This window comes from Phytophthora infestans, genomic scaffold, assembly GCF_000142945.1.
Source record: "Phytophthora infestans T30-4 supercont1.40 genomic scaffold, whole genome shotgun sequence".
NCBI classification, from domain to species: domain Eukaryota; phylum Oomycota; class Peronosporomycetes; order Peronosporales; family Peronosporaceae; genus Phytophthora; species Phytophthora infestans.
Genome location: NW_003303719.1, coordinates 433,050 through 450,378, shown reverse-complemented (window position 1 = coordinate 450,378; position 17,329 = coordinate 433,050). Strand labels below are relative to the sequence as shown.

Genomic DNA, 17,329 nt, shown 5'->3' with positions numbered 1-17,329 from the left:
GTGGGGGAGGCGATCATGGCCTGTCGAGGTCATTCCCAGCTCCGACTTACACAACAGTTGATAGGAATCCTCTAGAATTCTCTGAACCGGGAGCACCGGTGAAATACAGCTGGCCCCCTACAAACGGTGCTGTGTCTGGCGAGGCGTTGGTTTCCTCCGCCACCGTAGCCGAGCCGGAGGCCACACTAAAATCAACAAGAAAGCGCAAAGCGGAAGAAAAGTCGAGTAGAGGGCGCAAGGGAAAGAAGAAGAAAGCATTCACAAATGTATCAAGCCCCGCTAAGCGATTCGTCTGGACTAATGCAATGGTGGTAGGGCTTCTTGACATGCGCTTCAAAGATGAGGAAGTTAGGCGTCGTGTTGAAAAAGCCGACACCAACAAGAAGAAAGCGTTGGCATGCAGTTTTTCGCCAACCGACTTTCAGAGAAACTGGAGGAGGTGCTCACGAGTGAACAGGTATGTTGATGCAATGAGTTTAATAATTGTACAGCTCAAATTGTAATCTAGCCCTACGCGTAGGTGTCGAGCAAGTACAAGAAGCTAAAGTGTGAGTATCGACAAGGAAAATCTGCTCGCAGTGACACTGGCAACAATGGTCGTGAAGACGACAGTGAAATTTGGGGGATTTTGAACAGCGCTTTTGGCGGCCGAAGTGGAATTGGAGGGACCACATTGGCCGATGCTGACAATGACTCCGACAGTGGTGACGAAGAGCAGTCGTTCTCATCCCACGACAGACTACAGAAAAAATCGACACCGATTGAAAATTTGGCTGCTGCTATGAAAGAGGGTATGACATCGATAGCGGCATCCATGAGTACGGACGTAAAGTTGGTGGAAGTGCTGCAGGATCTCAAGCAAGCGCAAGAAGCATCGCGCGAGTTGCAGACACGTCAATTGACACTACTCGAGCACCTTGTTACGAAGCTCACACCGTGAAATCAGAGCCTGGTTGGCGAACCGCCCCTTCGTATTCAACTATGGATGTACTTGATCTAGATAATTTGAAATCACGTATCAAAGAAAGAAATTCAGTTATGTTTTAATCAGCCCAAGATATTCCAATTACTCCTTTTGTTTGGACAAACCTTGGATGTGGCTCAGTTCATCCTCCGACGACAAAAAAGATAGCAATCCCGGTGGGGCGCGGTCTGGATCTGCACCTTGTATCGAATAAGTGTCCTTTAATTCGAAGTCAATGCCCGCTCAAATGTCGTAGCCGAAAAGGTGTTGGTGTTCCTACGAGGCAATCCACCGATACGACGACGGTCGCTGCAGAGAGCCGTAACCGTTGCACAGACGCACTGTAAAACGCAGAGAACTGCTAGCTTTGATTTGTGGTCCATGGTTGGACAAACTGACTTACTGCCTGATAATGTGTGAGCCAAGAGAGCAAAACACAGAGTGGGCACGTGGAGCGGAATATACTGTGGCAGAGACAGCAAACTCGTTCCGACTTCAGAACACCTCCACAAGGTGTTCTGAGAACCCTGCACAGAACGGTATAAACTCGGAACGCGTACCCAGAGTCGCTCTGCTCTCAGCCAATCAAAAGGCAGAATTTTCAGAACGAGTTTCGGTTTTTTCTACTTAGACCAGGGCCTTACTACAGTGCACGCGGAAAATATTGGCGTACCGGCCGTTCCGTCCGGGGTTCGCAGCTCGAAGCTGATCTATTTCTAAAAGTACTGATCGTTTTCTAAAAGTGATACATGGATAGAAATTTCTAAAAGTATACATGTGTGAGAGCGACAGAAAGCGGAAAAGTAAAGTGTGATGAGAACAAAGAGAGAGGAGAGCACGAGACTACAAAAGGCGGTTCTTACTTGGTATGAATGACAGTGATATTGTGGAGCTTGGTGTCGACTTGGCAGGAATCATGCACGAGCGCGAGCACGAGAATACAAAGTGCGATTCATACTTAGTATCAATGACAGTGATGTTTTGGAGCTTAATGTCGACCTGGCAGCAATTTCTGTAGAGACGTGGCTTCGTCGGCGAGAATGTAATCACGTTCCCCGGTTGCGGCAAGCGCGTGGATCTCCTACGTCGATTTCGTAGAGCGACATTGTGATAAGGAATTGATTTGCATTGAATGGATATTGGCTTTGGGCTTCTTGGTACTCCTGTCATATGCAAAACAGTGAGTAGTTTATAATGGATGTGGATAGATGCACGACAACAAGACGCTAAACCTTTTGTTGGTCTTTGAGTGGCTCTAGCGCCTGAGCCTCGCCCAGATAAAGTCGCAAAAAGTGCAGGCCTCTTACTGTCTCCGCGGTTGTCCACAGCAGACGCGCTCTGATGCGAGCCGACGATCGTATCTCTGGGTTCGCCATGTCATTTTTCGAGATGAACTCGCGCAAGCCTATTGCATTCACAAAAATAATTTGATCGTATGAATAGCGTAAGATAGTACTAAAAATATATAGCGCTTACTATCAATCGTATCGAAAAGTTGGTGAGGATGATCACTCATCGTCTTGCGAAGTTTTTTCAGAGGAGATACGTACTTGGGCTCTGGGTTGACATCGAACGTCTGTAAGTAAGAACATAAGAACACAAACACGCATGTAAGTTTTGCCGCTAAACTGCCGGTGATGGAGTACCTACTCGCTGTCGAGAGACTTTTATCAGCCTTTCCGGGTTTGTCGGCGTAGCGGCGACCGCTGGCATTGTGATGCCTTCTGGTAGATTATTCTTCTCTGGTAGATAAATTTCTTTGTCTCGTTTCTTGGGCGGCATCGATCGAGTGCTTGGTGTGGTGTTCTATCTGTCGGACGTAAAATTGGAAAGTGAGAACTGCTTAGAACATAGTGTGGTGCTTGAAAACGGATTTTAAACGTCACGTTTTGCAGGAGACATGACGGTCATGGTCTGAGAGTAAGTGCTTGAAGTTGTGGCTTCTCTCGTGTCTGGCATTTAACCGCGGTGGAATATATGAGGATGTTGAATTCAAGTGCCACACATAGGGACAGGACTTCTCGCGTGCTTAGTGTTTGCGAAAGGTACAAGTGGATTCACCGTGAGGTGATTTGCTTTTTTGTATATAACTGTAGCATGGCTGATAGATGGTTGGATTCGACATGGTTCCCCGTAGTTGTATTTTGGTACTGGTAATTGATATCACTCCTGTCGAGTATATTGGTGAGGTATACTGTACTAGATCAACAGTTTTTTGTGAATATGTCCGTGTGCGAATCGTGTTCAGGTGGGATTCAAGTGCTTGTGCAGCTCGGCGAGACGAGTATCGAACCTATTCGACTACATCGTCATAGTAAAATTTCCACGCACGTCAAAATCAGCAAGAAAGCGTCGGTAAGGAAGGATGACTTTGACGTCAGAGGAGCGTCGACGACGCAATTCTGAATCCGTTCGTCGTGTGAGAGCGCGCGAGACGCGAGAGCAATATGAAGATCGTTTACGACGTGTTAGAGCGCGATACTATGCAAGGAAATCGAGCTCGTCAACGGCGCCAACTTTACGAGAATCGTCGATATCACGAACACCGTCAACTGAACCCACAAGTTCTTCCAACAACGGTCGCTGTGCTTCATCTACTCGCGGTTGGGCTGACAACGGTGTACCACGATTATACCCAATACCTCTCTCCGATCAAAATGAAGCTCTGCGGCGCTTACGAGTAACCTTAGGTGCCTTGGGTTTGGAGGAGGTCGTGTGCGCTGTGTGTGATCGATGGACGCTTCAGAAGAATTGCGGGGTCGTCAACATCACTGATACAAAAGCGATCGACAACCTGAGGGTTCTACGCAGCAGTCACGACGAGAATTTGACGTCGTCGTTAATAGCAGACTATGATTGCTCGAATTTGGTTGCAGCATTGAAGGGGATTCTTTTATCCAAGCGCGGAGTTGACTTGTCGAATGCTGGAATATTGCGTGTATGCGAGCAGTGTGCCGATAGCGTGCGGAAACATCGCATTCCCAAGTTTTCTATCAAGAACGGTTTCTACGTTGGCAACTTGCCAGCGCAACTCGAAGACACAACGCTACCAGAGCGCTTGATGACACAGCTTGTGTCCGTCGTCACTGTTACCCGAGTTATGCGCGGAGGAGTCCACCGAGCCATTCGATCGCACTGTCTTGCGCTCGATGCGACGCCTGGGCCTGCAGCGACACTCCTTCCATCACGAATGGATGGAGTCAAAGCTTACCGTGTCGTTTTGGCGGGGCCATTCACAACAGAACAACAGGCTAGAATTCGCAAGATGCATTGCGTGCGCCGGCAAGTTGTTGATGACTTGCTCCAATTTTACTGTACTCACAACCCGCTTTACGCGGATGTTTTTATCGACCTGGCAGATCTGGCGAACGAAGCCATTCCAGATTCCATCTTTTGGGATGTCCGCGATGCAAATAATCGTGAGTTCGAGCTGGATCATGATCGAGTTGGCGGTATTTCAGATTGCGATGCCACTGTCGACGAGAATGAAGTTATTGAGAGACGTGTTGTGTTTGTGTCGGATGACCGTGAGGTGAGCACAGAAGACTCGCCACGCGTCATAAACCTCACCGATGGGAAGTCCACATTGTCGCAATTCCTCGTTCGCCACTCCAATCGATTCTCACCAAGTGACAAGCTACTCTTCCCACGAATGTTCCCGCATACGGTCGCGGCCATCCTGGTGAATCACGCCGTGTGCCCGTTTCGCTCGATGCATGCATTCGCTATTACTCCATGCTTAGTTCTCGACGATTTACCGAAGACGAACTCTTTATACTGGCGAGCTTCAATCATCTCTCGTTGCGAAGATGTACACTCAAGTCGCGCTCAAGTGTAAGCGCAACTCGGCTCGCTTTGAGCCGTATAACGACGTGAATGAGACTGACCTACTGGAAGCACTCAAAGAGAAGGAACTCCGTCGACAAGGACGAACGGGATTGACGGCTCCCAGCGACGACCCCGTCGCAACGAGACTCTTAAATACCGTAGAGATCAGTTGCGGCGCGATTTGGGGCAGTGACGCGGAGCGGATGCAATGTCGACGTAAGGCATTTGCTTTTCAGACGCGCTATGGCCAACCCTCATTGTTCGTGACCTTGTCACCCAACGTGTCCGGGTCATTCGTAATGGCTCAATACTGCGGCATCACATCAGTCGATACATTATTCGATGCTGAATTGTCAGACATGCCACCCAAGTCTGTGCTCCAAAGTGCGAGCTTGAAGAACGACGTTGCCTCGGCACGGCGGTTCATGCACAATATGAACGCTTTTATCGAGCACGTTCTTGCTGTCGACCCTGACAAGATGAACAGTACGCCGTTTGATGGTCTCTTTGGAAAAGTCAGCGCTTACTTTGGGATGGTAGAAACACAGGGTGGAGGAACGTTGCACGCACATTTTCTCGTGTGGCTAACTGCAGCGCCTCCAAATTGTGATGCGCTTGATCAAGCAATGAGCGTGCACGGAGAGCAGCCATACGGTAAAGATCTCCAGGCGTACACTGATAGCGTCATATCGACATCGCTCTCGCTGAATATCGACGAGTCAACGTGTCAATTCTGCGATCAGAGTTACTCCAATCTTGAGCCGCTCTCAATACCTGGCGAAGCATTTAAGAGAACAGACCGACGCTGCAACGACGAAAGTGCGGAGCCGCTACTAGTCCGATGCTCAAGATGCAAGACCGAAACTAGCTCACAGCACGTACTGCGACGTGTTCTCTTAGACCATCGACCCCCTTCATGGCCACCTTCACGACGTGAATATACTTCAGAAGAGCTAAAGACCATTGTAGATATTGAAACACCACGCGGAGGCTCGGTCGCGAACGCAAAACAGGCGATATTTTTCCGTGATTCGTTTCTCGCTGAGCAAGGTGATGAGCCAGACTTACAAGGGGAGGAGCAGCGATGGATGAATCGAGCTCCTCGATGCAAAGCGCAGCACGGAGATGAAATATTCGCTGACGATGAAGTGGCCCGGTCGATTCAAATAATGCCCCCATCACTGGACGACTTGCGGTGGTCATCACGAATGTTCGCATTTGCAGTATCAATGCTTGTGTTCTTGTTGAATGTGCATTGGTGGTCCCATGTAGGGAGTTGTTTCAAGAAAAGTCGGTCGACAACTCCAGATTCGTGTAGATACGGGTTCCCCCGACCGCCAGTTGCTCAAACAACATTTACTAGAGACGGTGTAGTCATCGCAAGGCGTCCAGCATGCGAGTACGTGAATAACTATAACCCTATCCTGATGGCAGCGCTCAAGTCAAATCCGACGTCCAGGTAATGGTTGGTGGCGCCACCGCACTTTTGCGGATCTATTACGCTACCAAATACGTGACCAAACGACGAGAACTGGTAGAGTCACTGACTGTGGCTGCACTTGCTGCGTTTCGAAAGCGCCAAACACGTGAATTACTCCATGAAAGAAGACAGCTAGACCGCGCCAGTGTCGGGTGTCGACGTGTGGCGTCTCTCGCATTCGCGCTATCAAACCGACGAGAGATCGCCGGCCCTCTTGCCGCCTTCTTCCTGTTGCGAGGATCCTGCTGTTATGCAAGCACACAGTGCGCAAAACTGCCTTTGATAAATATTATCAAGGAGTTGTTGCAAGGCGAAGTTCACACGTGTGACCTTGTGCACCTCTTAGAGGGTGAATCAACAGCATTGTACCGGCCAGTCTCGCTCTTAGATGACTATCGATATCGGCCGATTCACTTGGAAGAAGTTTGTCTCTATGAGTTTGTCATGAAGCATTTTCGCCGCAAACAGACTCAGTCAACCCCAGCCACGGCATTATTTCAACCTAGGCATCCCTTAGCGAACACACACTGCGTCAGCACGCACCTCAGTGAAGTGATTCCAGTTATCGGAGTTCATTTGCCGTACGAGGACTCAGAATCGCCCCCAGATCTCGTATTGAAACGACGTCAATATGTCCTGACACTTTTCAAGCCATTCCGACAAGTGTCAGACTTGGTGGACGGCATAACCAGCGAGACATCGTGGTTAGCAGCATACGAACACTGGATGCCAACTCGTTCTAGCTTTATTTGCGAAATCATGGCGAATATAGACGACTTTCGACGCGCCGAAAGGCAAGCCAAAGAGATCAATGTTGACGAGGACGAAAGTCAGGATAAGGCCGAAGAGAAAGACGCAACTGGAACACGTGAAGAAGTTGATCAGATGGCTGAAGTCAATGATGAAATCGTCGACACTAGCGTTGATACATGTATAATATGTGACGACGACAACGTCGCGCATGGAGACGAGCTACCCGTTTTCCGACGTTAAGAAATGAGAACAGCTCCGCGACCGAAATGTATGCTTTCCAGAACTTGATGGCACCTCCTGCTGAAGCGACTGCTAGTACATTCGCCTATTTACACCACTCCGCGACGACAGAGCATCCAACATTCACGATTGAAGAGTTCAACCAGTGGTTCAACTCATCATCGACAGATGAAGCTGCGCCATCGGATCATCGTCTCGATGAGCGACCGACAGAGGTCATTCAACTCATTCTAAGCGCATTGGAACCTGTCAACACGAGGCGATTATCCAATACGTATCCAGTGGACCCAAACGTTCAGCAAAATTACGCTTCGATTACCAGCATCTCGCACGCGTTCACACTGAACCACCGGCAACACATCGTGTCCGCCACCATTGCGGCCACACTACTTCGTCGCTTTCTCAAGCAAGAACAGGGAAGCGTCGGGATCGACAATAGCTATCGCAATCGTGATTATCAGACACAGCTCCGCGAAGAGCAACTACGTATGTTCCTGGGCGGCGCCGGAGGCACAGGAAAGTCCAGAGCCATTGATGCTGTTGCCGCCTTCTGTAATAGCTGGCGCCGCGAAAACTGTCTGGCTAAGACGGCATTACCTGGGAAAGCCGCCAGTCTGATCGGCGGTCGAACTTTGGCCAGTTTTCTAATGCGGATCCATCACGCAATCCAGAACAAAACATTTGCTCCTCTCGACTTACTGGTCATTGACGAGGTATCAATGATGACCAAGCCCGAATGGCTAAAGCTCGACAAACTTCTTCGGCGCTACAAGCAGGTGCCAACTGTTTTGTTTGGTGGAGTGCACATTGTGCTGGTCGGCGACTTTCTCCAAATGCCACCCGTCGGCGGGGACGCCATTTATGTAGACCCGAATACAAAATCGCGCCCAAGCACCACAGACATTGAAGGATTCGAGCTATGGAGACAATTCACAACCGTGATCATTCTGGAAGAATCGGTGCGGTTCCGTAGCGATCCCGAGTGAGGAGACGGTTGCAAGATGGCGCGTCTTGGTCAGTGGAGTCCCGAATTTATCAACATTATCGACAGTCGTGTGCTCAATCCATCCACCATGGCCGATCGTATTCGGGACTCTAGCATCTTTGTCACTCCAGAGAACACCAAACGTCAAGCCATCAACAGCGCATTCATCGCCATAACAACCAGCCAACTTCCACCAGACGTATTTCCATTGCGCATTGTAGCCAACTTCAAAGGCGCTCTGAACAACTTAAGTCGCCATGACGTTGGGTACGTACTTGGACAACCAGACAGTCGGTTCGGCCGCATGGCGCCGTTCCTCGATGTCATTGACGGAATGCCAATCCAGATCACTCAAAAGGTGGGGACGGCCAAGGGCGTCGCCAATGGTACCCTCGGATCGCATGAGTACATTCAATTCCCACCAGCGACTACTTTCCGCCCTGTGCGAGATGGTGCCACCGGGTCAATCATACATATGCCAAGCCACCCACCAAACTATGCCATGCTTCGCCTACCTCGACCACGAGCGCTCTCTTTTCGGCCAGAGCTGGACTCAGAGCTTTTTCCTGTGTTTCCCACGACCGGGCCGTTTTCAAAATGCCAGATCGCACTCCCACCAGCCCCGAACGGCGAGCGCCGCTATGTTGCAGTGAAATCCAACAGTTTCCATTCGTGTGTGCAGTCGGCTCCACCATCTACAAAGTGCAGGGAGAAACGTTGCACTCTATGCTGGTAGTTGACTGGAAATCGAAGAATAACATCATTAACAAGCCACAGCAGACATATCTTCTGGTCTCGCGAGTGACCTGCCGAACAGCGTTCAATACACTGCTTCCACTAACCCCAAAGCTTGCAGAGTGGTCGAGGCCACCACCAAATGCACTCGATGAAAAAAACCGTCTCAATCAACTCAGCGAATCTACCATAGCAGCCTTCGAGCGCGATACGTAGCAGCAATCGGCCAATGCGCATGCTGCCATATCATTCTCGTTGCAATAAGAAACCGCTTTGCATTGAATGGGTCTTCGCTATGGCCTCTTACCTTCTGTTTGTTGCTCGCACCGCGACTGCACTCGTTCAATGTGTTTCACGCGCCTCGACCGCACTCGTTTAATGTGCTGCCATTGCTGCTGGTCTCTTTGCTCCCATCCGCGAATGGGAGCGCACTTGCTCGATGTGCTGCCATTGCTACTGATGCCATTGCTGCCGTGCATCCACTCTTACTCGCCCACCTCTTTGCTCCCCTTCCGCGAATGGGGGCGCGCTTGCTCAATGTGCTGCCATTGCTGCTGATGCCAGTCCACCCGAGCCCACGCCCACGCCCGCTCTTACTCGCTCATCTCTTTGCTTTGCTTTTCTCCGCGAATGGCGGTGAAGCCATCTCGTCCGAATGCTGCCATGCACCCGTCGTGCATGTCACAATTTCCGCGCATTTTAGCGCGGACAGAGCAGAAGAGTGACCATTTAATGACAAATGTTGGTACGATTGTTGCCTGAGCGCTGCCAAATGCTGGTACGATGTTACGCGACGTGGGCGCGAAGGTCGTAAGATGACAAGAATTCCTTGGCCCAGCACCCCCAACGACAGCTCTAACGAACTGCGAATAGACGAAAAATCGTTTTTCACCATTTTTTCTTCCAATCTCACGCTCTGTTCAAATGAATTTTAGCCTCGTTAAAACAATTTGTTTGCGGTGCTTCTTGCCTCTATCCAACAGCTGACACTCGAGATACAGCCCATTAGCTGACTTCGACTTAGTGTACAATGCGCGAAAATGATAGACGAAATACAAAGTGATGCCTATATGAGCGTTATTCAAGCAAAGGAAGTGGTTAAAATGGTTGCTGTAGGTGTATAAGTACTTGGTCTTGAGCCCTTCGAGGCGGTAGACCTCCATGCAGCGTTTTTTCATTGATTGAACCAGGTTTTCCAGAGTCGACACCGGTGAAAAGAACAATGCCCTACAATCACCTAAATTATACAAATACTACACAATGTACACGATCAGCACCAATACCAATCCGATGACACCAACCAATCAATGCATAGTACCTTTCACTTTTGCTTTCCTACCACCAATCATCTTAAAAACACCTTTAAAGAAGTCTGTGGCACTTATCACCGCGTAAACCAATGAGAACCCCTGAAATTCAAGATTTTAGCCAATCAGAGAGTAAACCTCCTACCGAGCACGATACATAGCCCACATTGGATTCTCGTCTAACATACCCTCCACAAAATCGCCTACACGATCACCTACACGACAATCAAGCAACCATGCCTCGTGCCAAGATTGCCTGGGATCTTATTGCTAAAGAACTCTCCATCTTCGACAGTGACATGCTTCTAGTATCGCTCAAAGACCACGTTATCAGCAAGAGCGGACTCATCCCATGCTCATTTTGCGCGAAGCCATTGCCGCACAACATGCGCACGAGGCTGCTTCTATGTAAGTGCAAGGCTTGTAAGGATGTGGCACCTTATGCATCTTGCGGCTGGAAGGGCAAGGTGCAGATATGCATATTGTCCAACGTGGTAAGCGTTTTGGAGGCGGGACAACACGTGTCGCCGCTGGTTCCGACTCGTAAGCAATGAAGGCACCGACACGGAGCATACAACCACAAACCTACGAATATCTACAACGAAATTGTGCGGCGCTTTGACGTCGCTGAAGCTGCAATGCCTTAACTGGTCACTGTGCAGCGTTTCGTGCAGTATTACCGTCGCGCACATCTCGGTGGTAGTGATTTTCACGATGACGTGGTGGCAAAGGTTCGCGAGCATGCGTTTCGAGGCGACGATGATCCATTGAAGCCCTTCACTTTTACGTGGCGCACCGACGCAAACTATAAACCAATCGTAGGCCGCGGCTTAGACGCAGATGCGTTCGTCGTGGGTTTATCGTCGAAAAAGCTACTTCAGCAACTTGATCGCGATCCAGCAACGTTTGTGCTTCACCTCGACGCGACCTACAAGCTGAGCCAAGTGGAGTACCCTGTTATGGTGGTGGGAGTTTCAGACTGCATGAGCTCTTTTCATGTTGTTGGGTTTTATATTCTTTCGCAGCAAACGGAACACTATTTTGCTGAAGCGCTGGCAATGTTTCGACGGGTTTACACTACGGTGACGCACAAGCAGCTGTCGGTTCGCTTCGTTATGAGTGATGCTGACAAAGCTCAGCAAAATGCAGAGAACTCAGTGCTTGGGGTAGACAATGACCTCGTCAATTTGATGTGTTATTTTCATGCTGGTGCTAACATCTACGAACGTACGCGGGGAATTCCAATCGTACTCGCTGATCAAGTCGCTCGAGATCTCGCTGACATGCACTACGCAACCTCTGCTTCTGAGCTCGAGGCCATCAAAACGCGGTGCTTGGATGAGTGGCAGAAGCTTCCACAGCTCTCTACTTTCGCAGACTACTTCACCTCCATCTGGCTGAGCTCCCCATTCCATCGCTGGCAGGCCTTTCACACACCGCTTGGATTCGCAGCGACAAAGAACCCTGTCGAGCAATTTAACCGCGCGATTAAGCGCGACTACACGCTTCGAGCCCGCCTTAAGATGGGTACGCTAATTGAACAGCTACTGCTGTACGTGCGAGCGGAAGGCGTTCGAAACCGCCCGTTCGCAGCCAAAAATTAAACCACGTCGTGATATTCTACGGCGTGTTCGCGAGATGACCAAAGCGAAATCGATTCGAGAAGTCCAGCCAATAAAGCTCTCCATCGACTTCTTAACAGGTGTTGAACCACAGTCAACCGATTCATCAATCGTGCACGTGGTCTCCGACCAGCCCGAACGCGTTTATATTCCACAGAACCGGCGCGCTAAGGAGGACCTTCCTGTAACTGCGAGTCTTGCCTCGCAAAAGGCAAGAATGGAAACGCTAGGAATGCCAGGGACTGGGTGGTGAGTTGACGTCGAAGCCCATACATGCGGTTGTCGTATATTTGGTAAGACCGGCTGCTGCGTTAACCTGATCTATGGGCTCTCAATTCGAGGCCAGCTCGCCTCTTTGGGCGTGCCCGACTGGTATATCGCGGTCGCAACAAAGCTCGCCGGAAAGTGAGCGAGCGACAAGGTGCGGGACGCCCTGCTAGCAATGGTAGTGTACTTTCGTTAGAATAGGAGAAAGTTTTGAACACAGTAATAGATAATGACGATCAGTGGCTTTGTACCTCTCTGGCCGCCCTGTCCCCACCCACCCACCCTCCAGCCACCACCATTGCTGCTTGTGCAGGGCACACGCCGCCTACCATCTCGCAACAAGTCCCTCCACCACTGAAAGCGGCTCGCCCCGCGCGATATTCATCACTGGCAGCGTGTGCACGCACTTCAGCTCTGTTCGACCGTCTCGAGTTTTCTGAGGGCGAAAGATGCATTTTATAGCGCTTAATAATCAAGCAGCATTCTGGGTACCCTTTCGGGTTTGTTTCTCATATAAAAAGCCCAATTGTCCAAAACAACTGATGTGTGCTCCGAGCTGCCGCAATAAGGAAGCCGATCCGCCATTCTGTGAAGCTTGATTCCGCCTGTAGCGTTCAGGATAGCTGCGAGAATGCCCTGCCGTGCGCCGTGCCAGGTGACGCCTGAGAGGCGAGAATTTCGAAATGGGCAGTTGTGTGGTACACGTGCATGGTGTGGTGCACGCACTCGCGTCCCAGAATTTAACACCGTGCAGGTCACTGTCTATATCTCAACATATCTGAGTGGAACTCTGCATTTCCTTGGTGCTGCCCTACAATTTTTACGGTCTTTTTCGTTTTTTGTCCGGTGAAAAACGATTTTTCGTCTACACCTTTGTCCGGCCAAACTCGGATTAAGCGACATGCAAAGTCGGAATATAACTTCGGCTTACGTTTGGTTACTTGTGTTTATTACATTAAATTGCGAAATGTGCAAGCAAGGCTGATTTTGCCGCAAGCAAAGTCGGAGAGAGACCAGCTCATCTGCCATACTGCATATTCTCGAGGTCCCTAGCGGCAATGACAGCATCGCGACAGTGTAATTCCATCTGACCCACTAACGTGGGCGTCATACACCGCATGCTTGCTCGATCTGCCCGCTTCAAGAACTGCATTTGGCGCTCTCCGAGAGTGATTAACTCGCCATTTTCATCGCGGTGCACTCCGCGACGTCTATTGCAAATTTGTTCTCGGTCGACAGCCAGTTCGCCCTTAATTCTTGGCTTAAGGACGCTGAAGCACCCCTCGATGGGGTTACACATTGGCGAATAGGGGCCCAGCCGCAGCAGCTTCAGGTCTGCGTGCGCGACAACACGCTCTTCCGTCTGACTGTGAGCAGGCGCGTTGTCGAGCACGATCACGATCTTCTTGCCGCGGAAGCTCTCACTGAGCGCCTCAGACTCGTTCACCTTGTGGTATACCTCTTCGACAAATTCAGCGTTGCAATCCATCTGAATGCTACCTCGTTGGAGACGGTGGTGCACAAGCCCGATGGTCGAATTTACAGCACATTGAATCTGCAGGTTTGGCCCTTTGGACGGAAACAAACCACGACGGCTCGTGCTCCCATCTTAGCACGACCGCGGGTGCGCAAGCAGTAGACGTTGAAGTTCGTCTCGTCGTAGTACACTATGCAGTTGCCCTTGCGATGGTGCTTCAGGAGTGTTTTCGCGAACTTCTGGCGCTTTGCCTTGTTAACGTCATTGTCGCAGGTTGAGGGCTCAATTCGCGCTTGCTTGACTGTGTATGTCAAGCCCACCAAGTGACGGCTAACCGTGGAGGTAGACAGCGAGATGCCAGTGTCGAAGGTCAGCATGCTCACCATCGTCTTCAACATGAACGTGCAGTTCTCGTTCAGGCAGCTCTCCAAAAACGCCACGACCGCGTCTGTTACCTTCGTTGACTTTGCACGTGCGCCTCCACGTTTTACATCATTGACACGACCACGCTTGACCAAGTCGTATGCTGTCGACGATGCAAAGCCGTTGCTTACCGCGACAATCTTCCAGTCAGGGCGACCAGCACGGTACGCGTCGAGCACTCGCAGGCGCTCCATTGGGGTGTGAGGTGACAGGCGGGCGGCTTGGCTGGGCATCTGGGGCCTTAGGAGACGATTGGACAGTGATCGTAGAAGCTGATCCACGCTACAAAGCCACCTAGCGCCCATTCATTTTGGCGCGCGCGGCTCTCGGTTTGGCGCGCTGGTCTCTCTCCGACTTTGCCTGCGGCAAAATCGGCCTTGCTTGCACATTTCGCAATTTAATGTAATAAACACAAGTAACCAAACGTAAGCCGAAGTTATATCCCGACTTTGCATGTCGCTTAATCCGAGTTTGGCCGGGCAAAGGTGTATATTTTCCGCGTGCACTGTAATAACATGTATTGATACTGATCTTTGGATTTTATTTATCCAGGTGGCGTCACAATCCGGTTACATTCTATACCCTCCCGTAATCGGCCTTGAACAGTCAAGCGATACCTCTCCAGTTTAATTAAACCCCGCGGTTTTTAATACATGTATTAACTTTGAAAGCTGACCCATGATCCATGTTTATTTATTATTTTTACAGTAATTTGTTATTCAGCCACTTAAGCAACATTTTGATGTGTCCTCCTTCCAGTGACATGATTTTAGATCCCCGAGATTACTACGAAGTAAGCTTAATATTGCCACGATAATAAAGAGTAGCGGAAATGACCGATTAATAGATTTATTTGTATCGTCTGCAACTCACAAAGGTTCTTCTTAGAGTTTTGCACCTCTTACTCGTTAATAAAAGCAGCGTCATTTGATGCATCATGCAGACTGTCAAAGTTAAAGCTTTCCTCTTCCTGCTGGTTTTCCTCACTTAAAACATCTCCACCGCTGGCAGCTTATTTTTATCTTTAAATTACCTTTTCAGGAGCCAGATTCAAAAAGCTTTCCAGATAGAGAGCCGTCACTCCCGTTGCGACTCTTCAGAGTTGTCGTCATCTGCAAACATGATCCGAATGGAAGACGACCGAAAAAAAAGGTTGAAGGGTCGGCGGCAGATTTTGAGGAGGTCGACGATGCCGACAGCGCAGATTACTTGACAGTGCTGCGGCCCGTACGCGAGTTCAACTCAAATGCGGCCCCTGAGAAGAAAAAGCGTGGGGGGGGGGGGGCGCCATGACGTGCCTCTAACGCTCGACTTGACCATGCAAGTGGTAATGCTCGTCTCTTCGCAGACTACGCTGGACCCGATCCTGTGTTTGGTGAAAATATTTTTCGACACCGTAATCTTATGCCGAAGTTTTCGAGAAATGATTAGCTGTTGTTGTTTTTTCAGCAATGTCTCGTTGGGGCAAAAGATTGAGTTGCATTTGCCACACCAGGGCGAGGCGTAGCGGCTGCCCCATCGTGAATTACCGCGAGTCGAGTCCTGGGTGTAGTGCTCCTTACAAGCACATGTTTCGTGAAAGTTCCGCTGATCCTTTGAACGAAAGCACCGAGTACTCCTCGAATGCATTTGACAGCCAGCGACCCATTAGCTTAATGACGAGCCGATCGACCCCAGTGTTAAGCAGCACGGTGGCGCCTCCAATTTGAACATAATGGGTCGAGAATCTTGCCGGACCGTGGCCTGCTTTTGTTGCTGCACTTTTGACGATAGCTGCGATCTCTGTGGACGTTATTCCGCCAGTTTTCACCGATAGAGCTGGGTCACTCGCTCTCGTACCGAACACTGCTGCTGGTTTGTAGTTCCATAGCGCCACTCGAACCGCACAGATCAGCTCGTTAGACCTGTTGTGGTACCGCACTTCTTTACGACCGAATTGGTTGTTCATGGCTCCATTGAGAGTAACACCGACTACCTTTGCTCGTGTAGAAGCCACTTGGCGCTCGTGATCGTCGCAAAACTAGATACCCGAGAGCCGAAGAATATAATTGGGAACTTGCCGCCCAATAAATAAGTATTCTCAGCGTCGTAACAAGAAGAAATATCCAAGTAAAAGACCACCCAATAAAAGTTGGTGTCGGGGTTGCTCAAGGTCGATTTCTTCGAAGATGAGACGGAGCAGGCGTGCTGTCAAAGGCTGCTGCTAAACGACAGGATTGGTAAATCGCCGAATTCCTCGAAGTAGAATCGCATGGCCAGCATTTACACCAGGATTGTATCCTGCCGTATTGCGATGAAATCAGCGCACCGCACACAATTTTGGACATTTTGTTGAGTATGTGTTTCCTTGCTGAGAGCGAGTCATTCCATACTGCCTGAGATAAACCGCGAGCACACCCAATTCCTCCGCATTCTTGGCTATCGAGTCCGTATTTAGCCGCGAGTTAAGATGCATCATTTTACACCAAGACGTCCATTGAGACCACGCTCTTGTGTAATGTTTCCGCAATGACTGTGTTAAGGCCCCCGCGCGAAGTAATTCTCCCAAAGGCGCGAGAGATTCTCGCAAGTCGTGAGAGATCTGAACCTGTTGCCAACCATAAGACATGTTAGAAAATTTTGTCGCCCGTAGGAGTGACTGCCACACCCTGCTGCCTGCGTCGGCAATGTCGCTGTCTACACCAGCCACGTGTTCGGCTGTGGTATAAAAGCGATGCTTGACTTCGCACAGACTTAAAACACGCAATATCATTTGCGTGAAGCGATTGTGACTTGCTCTGCGGTTGTTCCACGCAACCGCTGCTCTGTTATCAATCCAGAATCGGACGTGAGCGTCACTGTCCTCACTGGGACGATTCCAGAGGTGCCCCGTACTAACGACGCAAAAATAGCACTCATAAGCTCACGGGCATTGATCCCATATTCTCCGTCCCCTGATCTGTTAAGCTCCTGAATTTGTTGAAGTTCGTCAGGATGGAACTTCACTTGTAGAAGCTGATGTTTGGCTGGGAAAAGTGCACACAAATCGCGATCACTAACATCCATGTGGACGTGATAATCCGGATCGTGCCGGCGTATCAACCGCGCCAAAGGGATTGCATTTAAACCTCCAATTGTCAACACCAACTCGAACCAACGAAGGTCATCCTTGGCTCCATCTGACACGAGATGGAAACCAAAGCGTAGCGCACGACGCGTTAAGTCAGCAACTCGCTGAAAGAAAGGCACAGCTGCTCGTACACATGTCA

The 17,329-nt window shown here is 49.9% G+C and overlaps 1 protein-coding gene across 1 annotated transcript; it reads right to left on the bottom strand.

Moving 5' to 3' along the window:
* Nucleotides 1-15,639: 15,639 nt before the first annotated feature.
* On the bottom strand, nucleotides 15,640-16,356 carry PITG_15665 (uncharacterized protein; the record flags this gene model as incomplete). The annotated part of the gene is made up of 1 exon (XM_002897901.1): nucleotides 15,640-16,356. The coding sequence occupies one exon, from the start codon at nucleotides 16,027-16,029 to the stop codon at nucleotides 15,640-15,642; it is 390 nt and encodes a 129-aa protein (XP_002897947.1).
* Nucleotides 16,357-17,329: the final 973 nt, after the last annotated feature.